This window comes from Passer montanus, unplaced genomic scaffold, assembly GCF_014805655.1.
Source record: "Passer montanus isolate IOZ18808 unplaced genomic scaffold, ASM1480565v1 scaffold35, whole genome shotgun sequence".
In the NCBI taxonomy this organism is placed as follows: Eukaryota; Metazoa; Chordata; class Aves; order Passeriformes; family Passeridae; genus Passer; species Passer montanus.
The window spans coordinates 1841843-1864995 of record NW_024368263.1 but is presented as its reverse complement, the minus strand read 5'-3'; the positions used below and the strand labels follow the sequence as shown (position 1 = coordinate 1864995).

Genomic DNA, 23153 nt, shown 5'->3' with positions numbered 1-23153 from the left:
CCACGTGCCAGCAGCAGCCCCATGGTGGGATTCAGGGCGTGCCCAGGCTCCCTGGGGGTGACACACGTCCTGTCTCACTTCCCAGTTTCCACTCACTGCCAGAGATGATGCATTTGTCCCTGGCACGGGCTGCTCTGGGTGAGAGCTGGGCACATCTGAGCAGTCTGGGTGGGGAGCCCTGCGTTCCCTGGCAGTGCTGCTGCCAGGGTGTGACAGGGGTGGCACATCACCACATCCCTGCCCAGTGCCCTGTGGGACACTGGAGCTCCTGTCCCAGCCCTCTGGCAGTGCAGACATGAACAGCTGCCAATTACAGCCTGACTTAATTAGACACCCTGCAGCACAGGGAGGGCAGGCAGGAGGCATCAGGGGGGGAAATGATGACTTTTTAAAAGTGAAGAGGGCTCCTGGTGGGAGCTGGGTGCTTTGTGCTGCCTGGGGTGTCCAGAGGCACCGGGAGCCCCCGGGGAGGCACAGCCTGGGGTGGGAGGCACGGGGAAAATGCAGAAAATGCACCAGGAGCTTGGCAGAAGAGACAGATGAAGCTTTGTGCCTCTGCTGTCCAGGTGACAGCCCCAGGCTGCCCTGCTCAGGCAGGGATTGTGTGTCCCCTCTCCCTACTGTCACCCACTCGCCCCTGCTCTGTTTGAAACCCTCAGCTGCAATTAACCCTTGGCAAACCAGCCAGGCTGCCGTGCCCTGGCTCTGCCCACTCACCCTCCCCTTCTCCAGGACATTTTGGCCAGGATGGCATCCCGGAGGTGGCTCTGGTCCAACGCTGAAAACCCTGCCCGGTCCCTGCCACCTGCCCCTTCAGGACAGAAGGGCTCATTAGGGAGTGGAAGTTTCTGACCGTTTCTCACAAGAACCTCGCTCCACAGCCCCAGCTCCCACCCAGCAGCTTTTCATTAGGGGATTGCTTTGACAGCACTGCCTCATCCATTAACGAGCTGGGGATGGGGATGAGAACAGACAATGACACACTAATTAAGTTTTTTTTCAGTGATGGGAGCCAGCAGAGACAAGGGGAAACACTACCAGCAGTTGAGGGAAACAAGGACTCCTGGGCTCCTTTCCCTGCTCTGCCACTGGGTCATTTTGCAGCCGTTCTCACAAGAACCTCGCTCCACAGCCCCAGCTCCCACCCAGCAGCTTTTCATTAGGGGATTGCTTTGACAGCACTGCCTCATCCATTAACGAGCTGGGGATGGGGATGAGAACAGACAATGACACACTAATTAAGTTTTTTTTCAGAGATGGGAGCCAGCAGAGACAAGGGGAAACACTACCAGCAGTTGAGGGAAACAAGGACTCCTGGGCTCCTTTCCCTGGGTCATTTTGCAGCCCTGAGCATGATGCTGCAATGAACTGGTCACTGCAGAGAGGGGCAGGGAGCCTTCAATCTCAGCGATTTTACCAGCCTTGCAGGAGATGGCAGCAGGAGGGTGGCCAAGACGTGGAACTGCCCCAGCAGATCGCAGTTTGCACAGGCAGGGAGCAGGGGAGGAGGATGCACGGCTCAGCCCGTCATTAACACACCGAGGCTGCTCTCCCTGGGCGGGTTCATCCATCCATCAGCATTTTGGTCGAGTGGTTAATGGCTGCGGGCAGTGCGAGCCAGCCTGGCACAGTGTGTGCCAAGCACACGTGGGGGAAAGAAAATAAGGAAAGAAAATAAATAAGGAAAGGAAATTAAAAAGGAAAGAAAATAAAAAAGGAGAGAAAGCTGTCTGAGTGGCAGCTCAGCCCTCTGCCTGCTGATGTGCTGAGAGCAGGAGCAGCAGCCGGACAGGGTCTGGGAGCCTCGGGTGCTGAGTCACATCAGGGACTGCAGCCCTCGCCGAGCCAAGGCAGGCTGGAAAGGGAACGATTCCATCAGCAGCCGCCTGCAAAGCACTCCCTGCTCTGCCCAGGGCCCGTCCCATCCCCGTAACATCTTCTGGGCTTGGGTCTGGGTGGTGCTGGAGGAGGGGAAGGATGAAGCAACTTTGAGGATGTTCATAGGGAGCAAAACCAGGGAATGCAGGGAGATGCTGCAGAGCTGTGGATGGTCTCTCCTGCTCTGCCCTCAGCAGCAGCCCTTGGATCAGCAGACTGGGCACTGCCACACGTGTGTGGTGCCTGCTGGAAGTGCACGTAGTCCCTCGGGCAGCTGTGCCACCAGCCCTGCCAGGCAGCCCTGGGATCATGCGGGGCCACGGCTCCCAAACACTCACTGCTCCCCTCCCACTGCTCCCACCTCACACGGGCCTGGCCCTGACCTGCCCGAGGGATGCTGCTCAGGCCCAGGGCCACTTGTTCTGCCTTGCTCACACACTGAGGGAACAATTTCCCAGGAGGAAAAGCTGGGCAGGACCCTGTGCTGCTCCTTTGCTGTAAGACGGGCTGAGGGCAGCCCCAGTCCCTCAGAGCCCAGCCAGGCTTCTGGAGGACACAGAACTCCCTGTTTCTTGAGTAAGAACTCATTCCAGGCACACAAAACCCTGGTACTGCACCTGAGCCGAGTGGGAACAAAGGAGCTGAGCCCTTCTCTGAAGGCAACAAGCATTGCAGCAGTGCCTGTTCAAAGAAATCGGGGCCAAAGAGCAGCCAGAGGGGAGGAAAACATTGCCGAGATGTGAGCTAGCAGCAGAGGAGCCCGTGGGCTCTGGCAGCCCTGGATCCAGCCATCCAAGGAGTGCTGCACCTCACCTCACCAGAGAGCAGCTCCAGCCAAGAGGCCAACTTTGGTGCTGAGCTGGCCCAGCCAGGACCCAGCTGGCTAATGGTGGCCCAGGAGCTCTGCAGGGATCCTGGTGCTCACAGGCACCGATAAATCACAGGAGAGAGAAACAGATGTGGTTTCCAGGATGCTGTGTCAAGGCACAGGGCTGCTCCAGAGCTGCATCCAAGGGCAAGGGGCACCAGGAAGGGGAGAGGGAGAGCTCCGAGGCTCAAAAACCACCGAGGGAGGTGCAGGGAGCACAGGGAGGCAGAGCCACATCCCAGCCCCGAGCAGGTCACCCGTGGGTGTTGCAGAGCACCCCAGCCCCAGCAGGGTGTGCGAGCCCCCGGGACCTGCCCAGGGCTGGCCAGTGAGTCACTGGAGATGCTTTCCAAGGCCAGGGCTGAGTATGCACTGCCCGGCAGCCTGGAAACAGTTGCTGAGGATTACAAATGCTGCTAATAATAGCCAGGAGGCGACTGGGCCCCAGCCCTGTGCCCCGGCCCAAGCACGCTGCCGGCACACGGGCGACGCTCCCGAATCCACCCCAGCGCTCCCTTCCCGCCCCTTGGACGGAGCCACATGGGACACAGCCACCAAGGCAGGGAGTTCAGGTGCCTCAGGCTGTCACCGAGTCCCATCCAGCCTGGGCAAGACCTTCCCGTGGACACTGGGTCGCTCTTTTATTTTTAAACAAGATCCGGTGGAGGAGAAGGATTTACCGGGCGTTTGTGGGGATCACTGCCGCCCCCAGCCCCCAGTTCAGCCCCCAGTTCACCCAGAGCCTGGGGCCAGCATCCTGCTGGGGCTGGGAAGGAGCGGGGCGGTCCCTTCCCTGGGGCAGGCAGGGACAGCGCAAGGAACCCGCGCTGGCACGGGGACAGCTTCTGAACCCACACAAAAGGGATGAGGACGGGAAGAATAAACACAAGCACACACCCCAGCACCTGGATAAGCTCGTGGGGAAAGGGAAAGACTCCCAGGGGTTGGATGCGCACACAGGAGAGGGACACACGCTTCTCTTCCCTTACATTTCACTTTCTCGATGATTTTTAGGAGCACTCCCTGGGGCACAGGGGAGGGAAGGAGCCAAAAACACCCCCAAAAACCGCTGCCTCCTCCGGGGACAACGGGCTCGTTCCCACCCGAAACAAAACACGGGGCTTGCCGAGACCTCTCTTAGTTTAGGGGAAAACGCGAAGCGCTGCTCCCTCCCCGCCAGCCGCGGGGACAGAGGGATGGAGAAGGGACAGCACGGGGGGACCTCGGCTGTGGGGAGCCGGCCTCACCTTGCTCTCCGCATCCTCCCGGTGTGCAGGCAGCCGGGGCTGCTCGGGGGGCTGCCGGGGCTCCTCGGGGGGCTGCCGGGGCTCCTCGGGGGGCTGCCGGGGCTGCTCGGGGGGATGCCGGGGCTCCTCGGGGGGCTGCCGGGGGATGCTCTCGGCCGCCGCGGGGCTGGGCTCGGCCGCGGGGCCCGGCTCCGCCGCCTCCTCCCGCTGCTCGGCGACCGCTTCCTTCCCCTCGTCGCCCACTCCGACCTCCTCCACCGGCACCCGGCTCCCCTCGTCCTCCGGCCCCTTGTCCGCGGCCGCTGCCGCCGCCTCGGCCCCGGGGCCGCCCTCCCGAGCCGGCTCCGCCGCCCGCTCGCCGCCGCCGCCCCGCAGCCTCAGGAAGACGGAGGCGAGGACGAGCGCCAGGACGGTGCAGAGCAGCGGCACGGCCAGGTACAAGTCCAGGGCCAGCTCCATGGTGCGCCGCCGCCGGAGCCCGCCCGACCCGAGTGCGGGGGTGCGCGGGCAGCGCTCGGCCGGCGGCGGGGCTGGGCCGGCTCTCGGCCGGCTTTTCCCGGCGTCATCCGCCGGCCCTGCCCACCGCCCCGGCCCCCCCGGGCCCGGCACCCACCATCCGCCCGGCCCCGCGCCCCGCATGCCGGGGATGCGCGCCCGCACCCACCCGCACCCGGGGTGGGATTTGGGAACGGGAGGCTTGGGCCGGCTCTGCTGAGTGCGAGAGTCCAGCTTGGGACAAGGGGATCTTTCATTAGATCATTTTCATTCGTGCCTTACATCCACAAAGTCATTGCTGAGCTGCTCGGCAATGCCTTGCATCGCCGAATCCGAGAATCATTTACATTGGAAAAGACTTCTAGGATGATAACCCCTGTCAGTGAAGAAATTGTTCCTAATACCCAATCTAAACCTCCCCTGGCGCAACTTGAGGACATTTCCTCTTGCCCTGTCACTCGTTAAGGATGCCATTGGGACAGTGGGAAGGTGCCACTCTCCCGGGATGCTCCCTGCGCGGGCACCCAGGGCTTGGTGACACGCTGGGGTGTCGGCTGGCCTCCGGGCAGTGTTTAATGAGCATTTGCACCTTGTTAGCCCTTGGGTGGGTAGCGGAGGGGCTGGCAGGGCCAGGAAGGCTGTCCTGACTGCCCTGGGTGAGCAGCACATCCATGCCAAGCTGCAGAGCATCACTCCGCCTCCCCCAGGAGCTGCAGGGGATATCAGTGCCATAAACTGCTGTGATGTCCACCAGGTAAAGCTGGTGCTGAGAGCCTCCCCCCGAGCATTTTGCTGCTGTGAGGTCTGAAAAACAGGAGACTGAAAAACCAGGATGTGTCCAAAAGCCATCACAAACTGGCAAGCAGAGTGGCCAAGGAGTTGTCAGGTTCCTGCAGACTCTGCCACTGAGGATTTCCAGACTGCTGGGAGGATTAGCCAACCTTTTACAAAGCAGGCTGAAATTAGAAGGCCTGAACTATTCCTGCCAGGGTGAAACCAGCACGGAGTGGGATGCACGTGAGGGGAGCAGACATGGAATTCACCCCGGAAAGTTCCTTCCAGGGATAAGGCTCTGGGGATACCACCCGGAGCAGAGTTTTTTTGTTGACTGCCCAAAGACAAAACTCAAACAAAGACGGGATTAAATCCCCGGGTGGGAGGAAGGAAGTGAAGCCATGATCCTCACTGCGTTTGTCTTTATTGGTAATCCTATCAGGCAGGCAATCGTTAGCGTTTGGATAATTGTATTCTTAGCAACAACCAACCACGGGCTTTATCTGCCCTTCTCCCGCAGAGCTTTGCATTTCCTGGGTCTCGATCGTCAGAGCTGCTCTAGAGCTCAGCCAAATCACCCGGAGATTGGCAGCGTCACAGCTCCTTGGTTCAGCAGCTTTTCCGTGTGTGTTTGGTCCCTTCTGCCCCCTGCTTGCCCTAATCCCGGTAGCCATGAGGGCATCATCCCGAGTCCAGTGCAGCCTTCAGAGGCTCCCTCTGAGCCCTGGAAATGGCTCATGGCCAGAGACAGCGTCAGGGTGGGGAAGTTCCAGCGTCTGGGTCCTTGCTCCTGTGCTCACTGTCAGTTTGGGGCATAAAGAAGAATTTTGGGTGAGACTGAGGGAAATTGGCCACTGGGAGCAGCTAATAGGGTGACATGGCGTGTTTAGGTGTTACATTTCCAGCTGTCACAGTGCCCTTGATTGCTGCCAACACCCAGGACACTCCTGCTCTTTCTCCTGGCAGTATAAATTTTCCACAGCTCTTGGTTGGAAGGGTGTTGGAGGGTGTCTGCCCGCTCAGGAATGCAGCAGCATGTGGCTTGCATTAACCCAGCACGGAGACAGAGCACTTCAGCCAGCACCCTCCGGAGCAGGATTTATTATTTATTTATTTATTTATTTATCTATCTATCTCTTATTTATTTATTTAAAATAAGAGAAGCTGGTCCTGACAGCTTCTCCGGGGGCTGGAATCCCTGACAAGGGAATCAACAGGAGCTTCAGAGGTGCTCAACAGCAGCAGCTCCTGGCTCTGGACCTGCAGCAATTCCCTCTCGGGTTGCTGGAATCTGCAGCACTCACAGGAGCTGTGAGAGCTGCCGGGTTTGGATGTCTGTGAAAAACAACACTCCTGGTCTTGAGAGCAACAGGCAGGAGCAGCAAGGACGTGTCTGCCAGAAGAGCTGCTCTAACTGAGCCAAACTCGTGCAGTAACGAGGTGACAGGATCAGCAACAGAGCTCAGCTCCCCGTGTCCACACCTGGGGTGAAAGCTCCTGCAGAACGTGATCTGATGGGGATGGTCCCCCGAGCAGGATTCGGGCACAGCAGGTCCCCTGTGATGCTGGCCTGTCCCCTCCATGAGGGAACTGATGGAATAAACTCGGCCTGGTCCCTGGCCAGAGCTCCTGCCGGGAGGCACTGAGGTATCCCTGGGGTTCCTCTATCAACTTCCAAAGCGTGATTGATGCCTCCAGCTTCATCATTCCCGCTGTGGGAGGGGATGGATTCACACTCGGCTCAGCCAGGCAGGCTCCCAGCCAGGCACCTCCGCCCGGGCCTGCCCGCAGACAAACTCGGGGTCTGCTGGCACTGGGGGCTCGGGCAGGGGTCCCTGGGCACGGCACCCCCGGGCCAGGCTTGGGCTGAGCCCGGAGCGGGGCAGCGGCAGCGGCTGGAGCGCGCTGCCCTCTCTCGGGAGGAGAACAGCCCTGCAGCGCCCGGAGAGCCGGGATGGCTGGGGACAGTGCCCGAGAGCCCCGGGATGGCTGGGGACAGTGCCCGAGAGCCCCGGGACGGGCAGGGGACAGTGCCCGAGAGCCCCGGGACAGTGCCCGAGAGAGCCGGGGATGGCCTGGGGACAGTGCCCGAGAGCCCCGGGATGGCTGGGGACAGTGCCCGAGAGCCCCGGGACAGTGCCCGAGAGCCCCGGGATGGCTGGGGACAGTGCCCGAGAGCCCCGGGACAGTGCCTGAGAGAGCCGGGGATGGCTGGGGACAGACCCCGAGAGATCAATTATAAAAGCATTTCTACAGGGGCTGTACACAGTTTTTAGCCACCATTAAGTCGCAGCATTTTCTGGAATTGTTAAATGTTAAATGCCAGGCATGGACACACCCAGATCACCCACAAGGAGAGGAGGGGCTCATTTGCTAATTGTGCATGGAGCAGGGGAGGTGAGCTGGGCTTGGGGAGAGCTGCTGAAGGGCAACTGGAAAGAAGAAAAAAAAAAGCTTTACAGGTGACACTAAAGAAGAAGAATGTTTCCAGCAGTGGCTGGGAAGGGGAGGACAGAGGTTTATGTGGAAATGAGTGAACTGCCTGTCTGCTGCCACAAAGCCCTTTACTCTTTGAGGTGTTTCATTTTACAGTATATTGCTATAAATATTTCAAAAGCCTCAGGGCTGCTGTCCCACTCTGTTCCAGCTTGTTTACCCACAGTTACTGGTTTCAACAACACTCACTGACAAAATGTAGAAGTTGCCCCATCTTCCCAGTCCTTGTTCCCCCTCACAGCCCAGCTCCTTGAGGCAGCTCTGCCCCAAACCCCTCTGCTTGGGGTGCAGCCCTTCCACAGAACCTCTCTGCACTGTGGGGCTTATTTAGAACCAGGGAATCACAGAATGGGTTGGGTTGGAAGGGACCTTAAAGCTCATTTTGTACCAGCCCTGCCATGGGCAGAGACACCTTCCATGATCCCAGGCTGCTCCACCCTGACCTTTCCAGGACATTTCCAGGAATGAGGAAGCCACAGCTTCTCTGGGCAACCTGTGCCAAGGCCCCACCACCCTCACAGGGAAGAATTTCATCCTAATATCCAAGCTAAACCTACTCCCTGTCAGCTTGAAGCCATTGCCCCTTGTCCTGTCACCCCAGGCCCTTGTAAAATGTCTCTCTCTCTTTCTTGTAGGTTCCCTCCAGGGAGCAGGAGGCTACAATAGATCACCCTGGAGGCTTCTCCAGGCTGAACAATCCCATTTCTCTCAGCCTTTCCTCATGGGAGAAGTGCTCCATCCCTCTGGTCACCATGGTGGCCATCCCAAAGCAGCACAGGATCTGGAAGATGAAACCCCCTCTTGGCAGTGTGAGGTGGCACCAGAAACACAACACAGAAACCTCTTGTGACAGCCTGGAGAGGCCAGGGCAGGGCCAAAGAGCAGGTGGGACAGTCTGGTAACAAAGCTACCAACAAAACTCACCTCCAGCAGCTTCCAAACCACAGCCCAGCACAGATGGGCAAAGCCTCAAGCATCCCCAGAGCTGCTCCCAGCACGTTTAGCACTTTGGGGGACAGAGGTGCACACCTCTAAGGTTTTTTCAGATCGCAGTATGAAAGAAAGTGACAAGATAATGCAAAATAATTGATTTTATTTAAAATAAAAAGCAAAACCACAATCATCCGAACAAGACAAGTATCCCAGCTCTGCTGGATGGGTGATAAAAGCAGCTAAGGGCAGTGGCAGGGCTTGGAGCTGACAGTGGGACTGTCACACAAATGGGTAACACTTTCCTTCCCCCCTCTGCAAGGGGGATGCCAAAATCCTCCCAGTTACAAAGTGCCCACAGAGGCATTCCAGCCTGGATTCAGTCTCACTTCCAGCCCACAGTGGCTGGGGACTCAGGGAGGAGAGGGGAGGTTAACTATGAAAGAGGCTGCTGTCTTTCCTTGAAGCATTTGGAGAGGTTTGATGTAACTGAGAAGAGAAGCTGAAGCCAGCACACACCAGGCTGAAAGGGGAGGGAGCTCTGCCAGAGGCTCCTGGTGTCACCTGCTCCCCACAGCACTTGTGCAGGGAGCAGCTGCTGGCACTGGTGCCTCCTGCCCAGTTTGTGGCTCTGATGGAGTGCTGGATCGTTTCCTCCTGAGCTCTGCCTGCCTGTGGCTGTCACCAGGCTCCAAAGCACAGGCAGAGCTCCCAAATCCCATCACCTGTCCCAGGGCAGGCAGGACTGTGACAGTGACAGCCAGCCCGAGGCTGAGGCCCTCTGCCATCCCTGGGGAGCAGGGAGCCCCAGAGAAGTGAGGCAGAGCTGTGCTGCTGCCCTGGGGCTCAAGGAAACGAGGGCTCCACGGGGTGTGGGCCAGCTGCATCCAGGGCTCTGGAGAACAAAGCAGCAGGGTTGGAACAAAACACAAGGATGTCCCAAGAAGCACAAGCCTGGAGAAATGAGAGCACAGAGCCCACTCTCCCCAGGCAGATTCCAAGCATGGAGTGAGGCACAAAGGGAGCACAGTTTTTAACTGTTCCACCCTCACCCAGGCTGAAGTGAGGGCCTGGGAAGCACCAGCTCCCCCCATTCCTCTACGGCCAGAGGAGCTGACTCCCTGATGAGAAAATTGCATCCAGTCCTATTTAAAACCAGATCCTGTTTAGAGCAGGCCACGGAACACAACAGCTCAACCCTGGTGAAAACAGAAGTTTTGTTCTGCTACAATTTCTGTACCACACAGCAATTCTGGAAGGGCCATCACAGAACACCACGTGGCCAGCAGTGTTGAACAACATCCCCAATGTTTTCTGCTACAAAAAGCTCCCACCAGGCTCAGAAGTCTCAGGTTGCTCCGGATGAATGGAACATGTTTTGTGGGATGGCTTCAAAGCATCTTACACAGCAATTGCACCTCAGCCTCACAGCCCTGCAAGGCAGGGGTTTTCCTCACTGCTCAAAAACTCACCAAAGTGGCTCAGGCAAAAGCCAGAAGTGGAAGAACTGGAGATCCCAGAGTCCTGATTCCCAGGTAAGCCTGCAGACACTGTTTCACAGCAGGAAATGCCCTGTGGGGCAGGCAGGAGAGGGTTGCTGGTGTCATGATGTCTGCTGTCTGTTGTGAACACGCTGCTTTGCTGTGAGGGTGTCACACCAACACAGGCTTCCCCTGGAACTGCTTTATTTCACATTATGGAAGAGTTCACAGGCAGGGAGGAATGCTCTGCACTCTGCATCTTCCCACGCTGCTTCTAGAGGCAGAGCTGTGGCTTTCCCAGCACAGCAATCAGGCTTTCACATCACATTTTAGACTGTGCAAACTGAACCATGTGCCAAATGCAGCTGCATCTCACTGAGGTGCTGCCCAGCCACCAGAGAGGAAGGGACAGCTCTCCCAGGACTCCCCTCACCCTGACAGAGCTGAGCCTTGTGAGCATTCACCCCTCCAGGCCCCATATGATTCCAAAAGCTGCAGACATCTCTGAGAGGACACACACAGACTGTGCAGGCTCCCAGGCTGTTCAGCCTTGGCCAGAAATGCCAGGAGTTGGAGAAGTTGGAGGATTTGTTAAAAGTGATCTTGCTGAAGAATCTGCAGTGGCTACAGAGTAAGTGTGCTTGCTTATGCCTGGCTGCCTATCACAGGAAATTTGGGAGTCTGGACAGCTAAAGAATGTGTCAATAAACCTTCCCTCTCTCCATCTCCCCACCACCACCCTGCTCTTACTGGCACAAAAGACTCAAAAACAGAGATCCCCACAAACACATTTAGGATTCCTTTGTACAAAAGGATATGGCCCAGGAGTGTTTAAATAAGGAACAGACAAGGTTAAAAATGGATCAGAGAGCACAGAAAAGCAACAATCCAGGTTCCACCAAACCCAACACGTTTAAGAAAATCACAGTTGAGGCTTTAATCTCTCTTTAATTTGCTCTTTCATCGGTGCCTGGGCATTGCTGTGTGTTTATTACATACACAGCAGTTCTGCTGTCAAGTTTCCTCTCCCAAAGAATGGCTGAAGTGAGTTCTGTGCCCACTTCCTAGGGCTCAGAAGAGACCCACTGAAGCAGCCCATGGGAAATTCCGATTTCCTGGCAGCACCTTCAGCCACACAGAGACACCACCAGCACAAGCCCCTGCTAATATAACAAACCAGCAGCTCCAAAAGATCCCTTGGGGACGAGAGCTTGACCTGGCATAATACAAATGCATCTACACAGACTTAAACAACACATTGCATTTTTAAAAAGCATAAAACACCAACATGTCCCCCTCCCTCAGTCCTTTAAAATTGGCACTGCAACTTTCAGAAAGGTCTGAACACATAACCTCAAAGAAAAGCCATTTGGGGCTGTGAACTGCACTGGCCTGAGCGAGCCCACAGCCCCAGAAGTGTTTGGTGTTCCAAGCCCAGCACATGTGATCCTGCCAGAGTCAGACTTTGTCAGCAGCTGCCTTGGGCCAAACAACACACCTGAAGGATTGGAAGTACTGGCAAATGCTTTTCCCTGTGTAAGAAATTCCAGGATTCTCCTGCTCCACTGAGCTTCCATCCCAAGGTGCAGGGGCAGCTTTGTTACTGTCACCCTGCCAGACTGGAGGGACTGCTCTGGTTCAGGTGCTGCACCTCAGGTGTGTGCATGGAGCACGCAGACTCAGCCCACAGAAGATGCTTCAGGTTGGAGGTCACCTCTGCTGAAGCTGCTGCAGTGCTTGGGGCATTCACAGCACCTCCCCTTCCTTGGCTGAACAGGGATCTTCTCTTGGAAACAAGATGGCAAAGGAAGGTGTTTGCCCAGTGGAAGCAAGGTCAGGTGACATGGGAAGGATACAGAAATGCTGCTGCCACTGTAAGGAGAAAATTCATGTGGCCAAAGCTCAGCTGCAGATGAAACTGGCCAGAACTGTGAGGGAAATAAAAAATAGGTTTTTCAAATATATTAATGGCAAAAAGCAAATTAGAAATAACACTGGCCCATTCCAGGACGAGGATGGTCTCCTCACAAACAGAGACATGGACATGGCAGAGGTTTTTAATGCTTCTTTGCCTGTCTTCATCACAGCTGATGGACCAAGAGGATCTCAGTGCCTTGAGCTGGAGCTGTGACTGTGGGAATGTCCAAGCTGACCCCAAAGCAGGAGGATCTGCTGCTCCACATGGATGCCTACAACAGGGCCACAGGGCCTCATGGCATTCATCTGAGGATCCTCAAGATGCTGCTGATGTCATTGCAAAACCCCTCAATGATTTTTGAGCAGTTTTGGGAATCCAGAGGGGTTCCAGATGACTGGAAGCTGGCCAATGTCCCAGTTTTCAACATCAAGGAGGAGAACCCTGGAAATCACAGGCCTGTCAGTCTCACTCCAGTGCCCAGCCAAATCATGGAAGAGATTATTCTGGAAAGTACTGAAAAACACCTGGAGGACAATGCAGGCACCAGTCACAGGCAGCACAGCTTCACCAAGGGAAAGTCCTGCTTGTTGACCCTGCTCTCCTTCTGTGACAGCGAGACCCCCCTCATTGATCTAGGAAAGGCAGCAGATGTTTCCTTTTGGACTTCAGCAAAACTTTGGATATTGTCTCTCCCAGTGACCTTCTGGACAGACTGTCCAGCCCACAGCTGGTTAAAATCATGTCACATGAAGGGTGAGCAGCTGGCTCACAGCTGGACACAAAGGGTGACAGTGACTGGGGTGACACCAGGCTGGCACTGGTCACTGGTGGAGTTCTGCAGGGTTCTGTCTTCATCCCTGTGCTCTTCAACATCCTCATTAATGACTTGGACACGGGACTGGAAGGAATATTCAGTTTGCCAAAAACACTAAATTGGGAGGAGCTGTCAACTCCCTCAAGGGTAGAGAGGCCTCAACAAATGAGAGATGGGCAATCACCAACCATGTGGAGTTTAACAAGGGCTGGATTCTGCACTGGGGTCTGGGCACTCCTGGTGGTGTGGACAGACTGGGGAATGAGAGGCTGGAGAGCAGAGCTGTGGAAAGGGACCTGGGGGTTGGTGGCAAACTGGATCTGAGCCAGCAGTGCCCTGGAGCCCAGAGGGCAAACCATGTCCTGGGGGCACCAGTCCCAGCACCGCCAGCCAAGAAAGGCAGGGGAGTGTCCTGCTCTGCTCTGCACTGGGGCAGCCTCACCTTTAGTGCTGGGGGCAGTTTTGGGAACCACAACACCTAACAGACATTTGGAGAGCGTCCAAAGGAGGCCATGAGGATGGTGAAGGGTCTGGAGGGGAAGCTGCACGAGGATGAGGTCACCAGGTCTGTTCAGCCTGGAGGAAACTGAGGTCAGACCTCATTTTTGTCTTCAGCATCCTCACGAAGGACAGCAGAGGGGCAGGTACCAATCTCTTCACTCTTGTGACCAGTGACAGGGCTCAAGGAAACACCTGGAGCTGAGTGAGGGCAGGTTTAGGTTGGATATCACAAAAATGTTTTTCACCCCAAGGGTGGCTGGGCACTGAACAGGCTCCCCAGGGCAATGGTCACAGCACAGCCTGTCTGAGCTCATGAAGTGTTTGAACAATGCTCTTGGGCACAGGGTGGGGTTTTGGTTTCTGTGCAGGGCCAGGGTTGAACTCAGTGATCCTGATGGGTTCTTTCCAGGTGCCCGTATTCCAGGATTTTATGAGACACACACTTGGAGTGCCAGCCCTGACAGCAATGCTCTCCTGCAGCAGGGTAAGATCCAAGGACTCATTTTTCCACAGCTCAGCTCTTGCAGAAGCTCATTTCCTCCTTGTTCTTCCCAAAATTGTGGAGTGAGACCCACCAGTCATTCCAATAGGCCAAAAGGGCTGGTGCTCCTTTCCTCAAGTGTACAGGACAACATGTAAACATACGACAGCGTCAAAGCAAGGCAGGTCTTTACATTTACCTGCTGGTTTTAAAAAGAGTTCTTTAAAAACTGACCGTTGCCTTCCTTGCCAGTTCTGTGAGCCATGAAATACTTGGCATGTCCTTCCCCACAGCTGGGTTGGGGTGCACTCACCCGGGGTGCAGAGGGGACAAAGCATTGCACAAAGGATGCAGTTTCCTACAGTTCCCTTCAGGGAACCAACCTTGGACAGCACGGAACGAAGATGTCTGGATTGAGGAAGAGTAACAAAAACTTAAGGAGTGTGAGAAATAGAAGCAGAAGGGAGTAGAACAGAGCTGGCTGGCTGCTAACAGAGCTTCCATCAGCAGCTGCCTCTGGGTAGGTGGTGTTATCCCTCAGGGGTAGCTGCGGCCTCCACAAGATTCCCTAATCCTGTCAAAAAAAGGTACCTTTAAGCATTCCCCCTTGTATCAGGGCACAAGATCCCAGCATGCAGATTAATCTCAGCCTTATTCTTCCTCCAGCATTGTACAAGCAGGGTTAGGATTTCATGTTTGGAAGCATTTCTAGCAATTAAACCATCACACAGCTGGAAGAGAACGCCCACCCACCCTCACAGAGTGAAACAATCAACATATGGGAGGCAGAACAGTGAAACCCAGAAAGCAAGGTGCTAATTTTCAATATTTAGGGTATTCATTTCAATATCTGAATGGCAAATAATTAAAAAGTGCACAGGTTTTTCAGAAAAACAGATCTGCATCATGATCTGCATTTTTACAGCTTTCTTTTTAAACCAGGCACTGCATTAAATGTTTGCTCCTTCCTGCTGCTCATTCCCTGCCTGAAGTCACACTGGCTGCCAAAATGGGATTTGACAATGTCATAACAAGCAAACTGTGGAAACCCCCAGGGCAAAATAAGCAGTCAGTACAGCTCTCCCCAACCTTTAATGATGCTCTGTACTTGTAATTCAATTGTATTCAGTTATGAGCAACTGCTGGAAACAAGAGAGCAATCTACAGGAGCACACAGGCCTCCAGGCAGTCCCCACACTAGGGAGCCAGGCAGGAATCATGCTGGAATATGGACTTCCTCAGGTCAATTACTGCTGCACACCTTCTTTAGCAAGCCACACACTAAGCCACCACAGCACTTGCATCCATGCCAAACCTGGAGCATCCAAGAGCTCAGGAGCTGGCCAGCACTCTAAGGCAGGCAGGCAGCCAATCCAGCAGCACTGGTTAACCAAGCTGCAAGGAATTTGCTTAAGAATTTTTGGCAAGCCTCTGCTATATGAGAAAAATGCTTCATTTAGCAAAGAATGTTTAAGTTCTTCCCTACAAATTCCCAGCGTTCCACTCTTTTTAACCTGGCCTGTCCAGAGAATTGCTTTCCTCAGCAATTTTACCCTAAGCATATCTATCCTTGATTTTGCAATATTAATGTTGCCTCCTTCCACACTGACTGAAACTTGATTAATATTTATGTATGTATTTATTTATTTATTTAAAATGTAAACACAGACATTTGGAATTTAGGATGAATTTTGCCTTTAACAGATAAAGCAGTGAACAAATTGAAATAGTCCAGGCAGCAGCAAGAGAAACCATACAACTACTTGAAGGTTTTCTGTTTGAACAAGACATTGAAATCTGAGTGCTGCCTGATCATTTTTCATCTTTAACTGTTCACTATTCATTTGTGCTCTCTGAAGAGCAGTTTAAACATCCCACCTCTCTCATTAAACAAAGATAAAAATCAAATCCTTTCATCTATTAAAAGAGACAACTAGGAAAAGTAATAAGTCTGTTTATTAAATAAAACCCCCGATTTTAAAAGAGACATCAATAATCTTAGTTTTCTGTTTGGAACAACTGAAATCATTCACAGAGGGAAGATACCACTGGCCAACTGCTTTATGTCCCTTGCTCTCCATGCCCCTCTCCTGAGGAATGCCCTGTCTGAAGTGTGCCAGCTTTGCCCGGGTCACCTGGAGGAGCTGCGCTCTTTGCTCACGCAGTCGTCCTGGGAGGTGGTGTCCCCGTTGCCCACCATGCCGCACGTCCTCCGCTTCTTCCTGCGGTGCATCATCCCCTCTGTCTCAGAGCCAGAGTCACACTGCAGCGTGGAAAGGTGAAAGCACAGTTCAGAGGAACCTCAACAGCTGTCTGTGCTGTGCAATTCCCCACCAGTTCTTTGAGCTCAGCAACCCTGAGCTCAAACAACCTGCTGTTTTAGGCTAGACACATCAAGGAAATTTTAAATCAGGCATAGAAAAGTCAGCAACAGAAACAGTTTTGGATTTCATCACTGGCTAAAGCAACTTGAGGAACAACAATGAATGTGCTTCTTTTGATCCCTAGAAGGACCTCGTCTTCCAAGAGAAGACTTTGGCTTCTGAAGGATTTAGGTGTTGCAAGAGTCCCGTGCCATAACTGACCTGTTTTGGATTTCTTCCCCCTCCCCCAATTTTTAGAACATTCACTTTGCAGCTATTTTCCACAAGCTAAATGAGTGACAGATTCATATATAATATAGACATGGATCAAACAGATTGAATGCATTTAGCAATGCAGAGAGGCTTCAGCAAACAGAACCTGCTAAGATCACAGGCTCCTCCACCATGTAGATTGGTTTAGCTGCTTCCCATTAATTTATTCCATATGGCATGAATATCAGGATGAAGGCACATGATCAGGTATGGAAAAACAATGTAAATGCAGAATATGGATCACCTATTGCAGTAAAAAGCATTACCTCTGAATCAGAGTCGGAGGAGCTGGAACTTGATGAACTGGAAGAATCACTAGAACTGTCAGAAGCAATACCAGTAGATTCCTGCAGGTCAACTGAATCAGCCAAGGCTGCCAGTTCAGGATGCTCCTGCTTTAGGATCCTAAATACAGTTGAAATTTCAGGGTTAGCCTTTGAATTGTAACACTGCACATTAATGAATATTTTTAGGTCTTGTTTTCTATGGAGAATATACAAAGAAAGCTACTGAATCTCTTACCTGTACCATTTCCGTGACAGTTTAGGTCTCCCTCTTACTGTCTTGTGCCACACCACTGGGAAGTTGGTACAGCTGGCAAAGTTTTGTGTGATGGCAATAGTCGTGTCAAGATTGAGGACTACATGCCACCAGCCACCTAAAACACAACAGCAGTGACCATTGGTGGCTGCATGGCAGAGAGCAAGCTCAAGAACAGCCAAGAACACCTTTCCCACAGTGCAGGTGGAACTGGACTTATCACCCAAACCCCGGAGTGTTTTCCAACACATCACCTTTCCTGCCTTATTTCAGCTTTCACCCCAGTGCCTGACAGGTTCTTGTTACAGAAGGCAGCTCCGTGCTCTGCCCAAATTACCCAGCTCACACCCAGGACTGAAGATGTGACCTGACAGCACCAGGCTGGCTGCTGACAGTTTATTTAACAGCAGCAGCCATTGTAACCCAGAGTGCACAGAGCCCTTTCTGTTCAGCTGCAGAGCACTCTCCACGCTGATTTTGCAAAGTTCTTATGACTACAGACTAACCTTTCATTTAAACATAGATGCAAAATTGTTTTTCCACATGGGATAAAAATAGTGGAGTTCTTACAACCCACTTAGAGGCTCAGAAAAGACTGAGGGAACAGTTTAATGGAACCCGACAGCTACAAACTCTTAACAGAAGGTACACTCAGGAGTCACTAATAAGTGCCAAGACAATCACAAGGCACCCTTCACACACACCAAGTCAGCTGGATATTAGAGACAAGCAATGTGGACAGAAACTATGGGCTGTGCTGCACATAAATGATGCAAGGTTCAGAGGTTAGAATCTGGTACTGAACTCACCTCACCCCCACTTACAATGGGCACACAGTGTGCAGCCACTCAGAGGGAAGGGCATCTTCAGCACAGCTTTATTTAGCTTTTGATTTCAAATGCAAGATGAAGCATAAGCACAGAGAGGTGGGTGGAAGGTGTCAGTGCCTTTAAAGTAGTTCATTTCCCACAGCTAAGAAACATTCACATGCAAAATTCAGCCATAAATTTGCTCCAGCATGTAAAAACTAAAACATTTTTGTCTAAGAGTTACTGGGGCTCAAACACCTCTATTATTGTATGCCATTATTTTATGCCATTATTTTATGCCCTGACAGCTTTCTACTACTGCAGTTTAGTTCAGATTACATTCCTGTGATGCTGCAATTTAAATCCCACTTGTTTTGCCATCTGTATCACATGCAATTCTACCCACAGGTCATACACATTTTGTGACATTCAGGATGTAACTGAGTAGTCTCAAAATGAGCTCAGTTTGTTTTGTAAGAAACGGGCCATATAAGAAAGCTGAAATGTTACAAATGGAATGTTACAAATATGCTTTTTTTTTCCTCCCAGATTTCCTCCCTGGAGAAATCTGCACATACCTGGCACAAAGACTGTCTCTCCTGGTTTCTGTAAGACTTCCAGGGGTTTGAACTCGGGGGGCCAGGTGGGAAGCTGTGTCCGAGGGTAGATGACATTGAACCAGGTGATGGCCTCGTCCTGCTGGTTGCCCCCCTCTTCCCGTGTCACTTTGATCAGCTCTCTGGGGGTGCTGGTTGGGAACAGGCACCAACGCTTATGTCCCTGCACTAAGGCATTCCATGCACTGGTTCCCAAGGGGTCAATGTGAATTCCTGTTCCAGAACGAGGTGGGCCCATCACAAACCATCTGCATGAGGGGGGAAGAAAAGTGCTGTAGTCACAGAGCAGGCAGGTAGCTCCCTTTCTTCATGTTAGACTGACAATTAGAGCACTCATTGCACATTCAGTTAGAAATTAAAGTAACTACAGTTCCTTCATTTACATTCCTGATTTGGCTAAGTTCACACTGCAGCAAAAGAATTTAACAGGAGGTTAACCTAAAATCCTGTATGAATTGGGACAGGAATGACTGTGGGATAAGTAAGTGAAGATGACTTTTGATGTGTCATAGCTGTATTTTGTTTAAAACAGTTCTTCAATAAAATCATGATTTCAAAGTTTATGAGCATGATTAAGTCCCAACTGCCCGTGCTGGGATTCTTCCTAGGCAGGGAGATTCTCCTATGATTTTCTAGAATTTGCTGCTCAAACACATCAGAACTGCAGAACAATGAGGAACAAAAGGCAACAACAAGGAACAGAGCAAGTTACACAACCCTGGCCTCTCTCTTTGCCTTCTGTTCATTCACAAGGGGCTTTTCATTCCAACACTTAACTACATGGAGCTTATTCTCCAGTGCCCACTCAGGATTTGAGGTTTATATTCCCCCTGCCCATTTACAAGGTTTATTTCTCCCAGTGGAGAACTTTATCTACTGTACATGTTTAACTGCAGCAGCACCTTTAGCTGCTCATTTTCCCTGGAACAGAGCAGTAAGAGCAACCACACCAGAAAAAGCAGTGTGAGGTGACTTCATAGCAAGCACCAAGAGGAAAAAATGACAAAAATTGTTTAACTGGCAGCAAGAGAGTGCAGACACTAAAGCACCAACACAATCCCTTCATGGTGTAGTGGCAGGAGGGTGATGCCCAGCAAGAGGAATGCAAAGGTTCAGAAAATACAGCAAGTTCTCCATCTCCCCTTTCCAGTACAGGTGTAAATCAAACTGGTTTTGAAGGATCATTTGCTGGCATCAACTGTAGGACAGTAAAGTCTGATCATCAAGCTGATTTCTTCCTGCTTCACAAAGGAGCTGTAAATAAGCAGGTGTTTGTCATTTCTATTGCAAATTCACTCTTTAGATTTATATTATGCTTAGAAAGCTGACTGCACTACAGGTAGAACAGTCAAGGCTTTTGTTAAGAAATCAGAAGAAATTATACACACGAAGCTCTGTCTGGCACAGACAGATGCCCTGCTCAAAACCCTTTTTCTGACAATAACCTGAATCTACACACACAGGTTTTAAAACCCTTATTTAGCAACACTGTCATTTACCAGCACCTTCCTCCAAATACTTAATTTATAACGAACAAAACAGAGTTTGCCCCAAGACATCAAATTTACCATTAAAAACTTCACAGCTCCTAAATCCAACCTGAAAGCAAACCCCAGCCACCTTCCTCAAATTAAAATAGCTGCTTCAGTAAATGGCTTCCAGAAATCACTGTCTTTATTTTAAAGAGGAACAATGCCAATAAAAATGTGCTAAACCAATTGTTCTTTTAAGGTCTACACACTATCATACACCTCTCAATCCAGAGATCAACCTGTAGAGGTTGTATCCTCCTCATACAATTAGCACCACTTATCAGATTTTCAATTATACTCTAAATTTACTGCACAGTCATTTCTGTACCTAGATGAACCCTCTGACTCCAGGAGACATCACTGTGCTCTCGTGCATCAGTCAGCTCTCAAAAAACCTCAACAACCTGAAAAATACTAATTTTCCAGAACAAAACACAAGAAATTGGATACCAAGATCATGAGCAAGGAGCTCAGCATGTGCCTGTAGGTGGGGAGGGTGTGGGGGACACAGACAGCAAAATAAATGAGTCACAACCAGACTCTCATTCACCTCTAACTCGGGTAAATGATCTCGAGGTCATTAAATGTATTTAATTTCTACTACACCGGGTGTGGTTTTGTGTTTGACCACAGTGTTGGATGCTCTTAGAAGAGAATTCTGGAAAGCACTGTAAAAACACCTCCTTCAGTGATCTCAAATGGAATCAGGCTCTTGCTTCACTCCTGCAAAAGCACAACTGGACTACAGACACATGAGGGTGCAGAGGAAAGTGCCATTACTGATGAGCTCTTGCTCAATTTGATTTAAATAAACCACATCACAGCCTCATGTCACTCAAAGAGCAACAGGCATTGTCTGACAATTATAATGTCACTGTAAAGACTTTAATTACTTGGGAGGGTTCAATTTGAGCTCACAGTGCTATGAAGTGTCATAGTAACATAGATAAAAATGGCTTTTTATCTAGAAGTCGAAATACAAGGTTGTTGCAGTTGAATATATGAATGAAATGGCATTTCACCCTCTTCCAAGCTGAAGCAAAAATAAAGAGTTGAAAAGACTACACAGATATGAAATATTGTTCTCTCCCAAAACCATCTGAAGGGGAGCTAAGAACTGGTGCCCATTTTAGATCCTAATCTATCTTAAGATCTTTACCTTAAAAGGAGTGACTCATAATTAAACAAAATTCCACACTGTACATAAGCCACTGGTGCAAAACCCAGGAGCTGTTCCCGAGGTATTTAAAATCTGAACACAAGAAGGCACACAGAGCAAGAAAATGATCTTTACAGCTCTCAGTAACTATGTAACTTAGAAGTGATGTAAACTGACTTAACAGAATAAAAAAAAACCTGAACAATAAACCTGTAGCAACACTGGTGCCAGGAGAAAAAATTATTATATAAATCTGCTCTTCTTTCCCACAGGATTACAGATGTACACTCATTTCAGAGATGATGCAAAAATATCCCCTTTTTTACATGAGACCATCCCAGGTATTTAGGAATAACTGGAAAATACCCAGTTTTGTCTTGCTGTCACTCTACCTGTAGGGTGGCCTTCGCTTCTCCCCTGCATACTGAAAGAGATCATCAGTGAAGAATTTGGGGACCTTGTAGTCCTCCAGGAGTTTCCTTCGCTTGGGATGCTCCCCATAGCTGCTGTCAAAGATGTACAGGGGGCTGTCATCACGCGTGGTTTCCATGTACTCGATGTAATATTTCATCTTCATCTTCACAGAGTAGCCATCATTGTCCTCCCCACACTTGAACTTCTGGTTCCTGTACTTGCGTTTCAGCCGCTCCAGCGTCCACTTCTCCTGGGCAGACCAGCCCACCTGGGCGTTCAGCAGCACCACGGGCTTGTAAGGCTTCTCATAACGCTCAACAAACTCCTCCACTGTCAGCTGGAGTGCGTCTGCCCTCTCCACGTTATCCTGTGAAACCGAGGGAGGAGGGCAGGACAGGCATGAGGACAGACTGACAGGGCTGTGCTTGCTTGTGGGGGTGCTTCCTTCACACATTACATCCTTTGCTCCGCACAGCACGCGGCTGTGGAGCTGCCTCGGTGTTATTTTAAGCTCCCCGAGGCTGCAGCCCCGTTTTTGCTCCCTGCACACTCAGTGACACCCGGAGCCCTTGGCACAGCTCCGCGGGCGGAGAGGCCGCCCTGCCCTTTGGGCTGGCACATCCCTCGCTGCGATTCCCTCCCTCGGGACACCGGGAAGCGCTCCCGTTCCACCCCGGCGGGCCCCGACCTTCCCACACGCCTCGCCACGTGGAGGGAAGAAAGTCCTGTCCCCACCAGAGCTCTCCTGCAGCTGGTGAGGATAAAAAAAAGGGCCATTCCCGCTTCCCATCAGACATCCCGCAGCTCCCCCTTCACCTCCCAATCCCCTCAGTCGCCCCCTCCGTCCCCGAACCCTCAGGGCCCCCCAGGCCCCAGCCGTGCCCCCAGGGCTCTTCCTCGTTCCCCGCAGGACTTGCTCAGTCGCGCCCCTCTCCATTCCCCATTTCCCCCGCTCCATTCTCCATTCCTCATTTCCCCCTCTCCATCCCCATTTCCCCCTCTCCATTCCCCATTTCCCCCGCTCCATTCTCCATTCCTCATTTCCCCCCCTCCATCCCCCATTCCCAGCCTTTCACTCCTCCTCCCCTCAGCCCACGCACCTTGCAGGCGCCGGGGCTCAGGGGGAACGTCTCGCAGTAGTTGTGCCGGGTCCAGTCCAGCGAGTCCTTCAGCTCGGGCCGGGCGCTGCGCTTCGCCTCACGGATCCGCTTCTTGCTCTTGTGGTTCATGGCGGCGGCGCTGGGGGCCGTCACCGCCCGCGGCCCCCGGCCCGGCCCGGATTCCAGTTCCGATCCCGACCGTGATCCCGGTCCCGGCCCCGCTCCGGCCGCACCTTCCAGAAATTTCACCCCGTGCCGCCGCTGTCGCCGCGGCCCCGCCCCCGCCGCACTCCCATTGGCCGGCTCTGCCCCTGCTTCCGCCACGCCTCGGCGCTGATTGGCGGAGGCTGGGGAAGCGGCGCCCCCGCGCCGCCATGTTGAGGAAGGGCAGCGCGGGCGGCACGGAGGCAGCGCGGGCGCCCTTGGCCGCGGAGCTCCGCGCCCGCCGCGGGACCGCACCGCC

General features: G+C 52.5%; 2 protein-coding genes across 9 annotated transcripts in view; both read right to left on the bottom strand.

Moving 5' to 3' along the window:
* Positions 1-4574, bottom strand: part of MXRA7 (matrix remodeling associated 7) — a 28286-nt gene extending 23712 nt beyond the window's left edge. For 3 of the 7 annotated variants that reach the window (XR_005628249.1, XM_039716251.1, XM_039716256.1), the window contains exon 1: positions 3994-4572. Coding sequence is in view for 6 of the 7 variants with exons in the window: in XM_039716251.1 (XP_039572185.1) it covers positions 3994-4452 (459 nt within the window). In the remaining variant the exon portion in view is untranslated. Of the gene's footprint in view, positions 1-3993 lie in introns of all 7 variants that reach the window. The other 4 variants (XM_039716253.1, XM_039716254.1, XM_039716257.1 and 1 more) reach the window with 3 other exon arrangements.
* Positions 4575-8831: 4257 nt separating this feature from the next.
* JMJD6 (jumonji domain containing 6, arginine demethylase and lysine hydroxylase) lies at positions 8832-23108 on the bottom strand. 2 transcript variants are annotated; one of them, XM_039716272.1, is made up of 8 exons: positions 22691-23108; positions 21569-21957; positions 18447-18733; positions 17042-17177; positions 16786-16924; positions 16019-16146; positions 15199-15278; positions 8832-14457 (listed from the first exon to the last, which is right to left on the bottom strand). In XM_039716272.1, exons 1-8 carry the CDS (start codon positions 22817-22819, stop codon positions 14414-14416), a joined length of 1332 nt encoding a protein of 443 aa, XP_039572206.1. In that variant the 5' UTR covers positions 22820-23108; the 3' UTR covers positions 8832-14413. The 2 variants fall into 2 exon arrangements, with proteins under 2 accessions (XP_039572206.1, XP_039572207.1); XM_039716273.1 differs by lacking the exon at positions 15199-15278 and having other exon boundaries at positions 22691-23100.
* Between the last annotated feature and the right edge of the window lie 45 nt (positions 23109-23153).

What these genes read in the sequence shown, in the direction of transcription:
- JMJD6 (XM_039716272.1), bottom strand. Translation starts at nt 22,819, where the DNA reads ATGAACCACAAGAGCAAGAAGCGGATCCGTGAGGCGAAGCGCAGCGCC. An exon ending in AAGCGAAGGCCACCCTACAG is followed by an intron (nt 18,734 to 21,568) that starts GTAGAGTGACAG and finishes CCCCTCATGCAG; the next exon opens with ATGGTTTGTGATGGGCCCAC. An exon ending in AAAGAGCGCAGCTCCTCCAG is followed by an intron (nt 15,279 to 16,018) that starts GTGACCCGGGCA and finishes AATTCCTTGCAG; the next exon opens with CTTGGTTAACCAGTGCTGCT.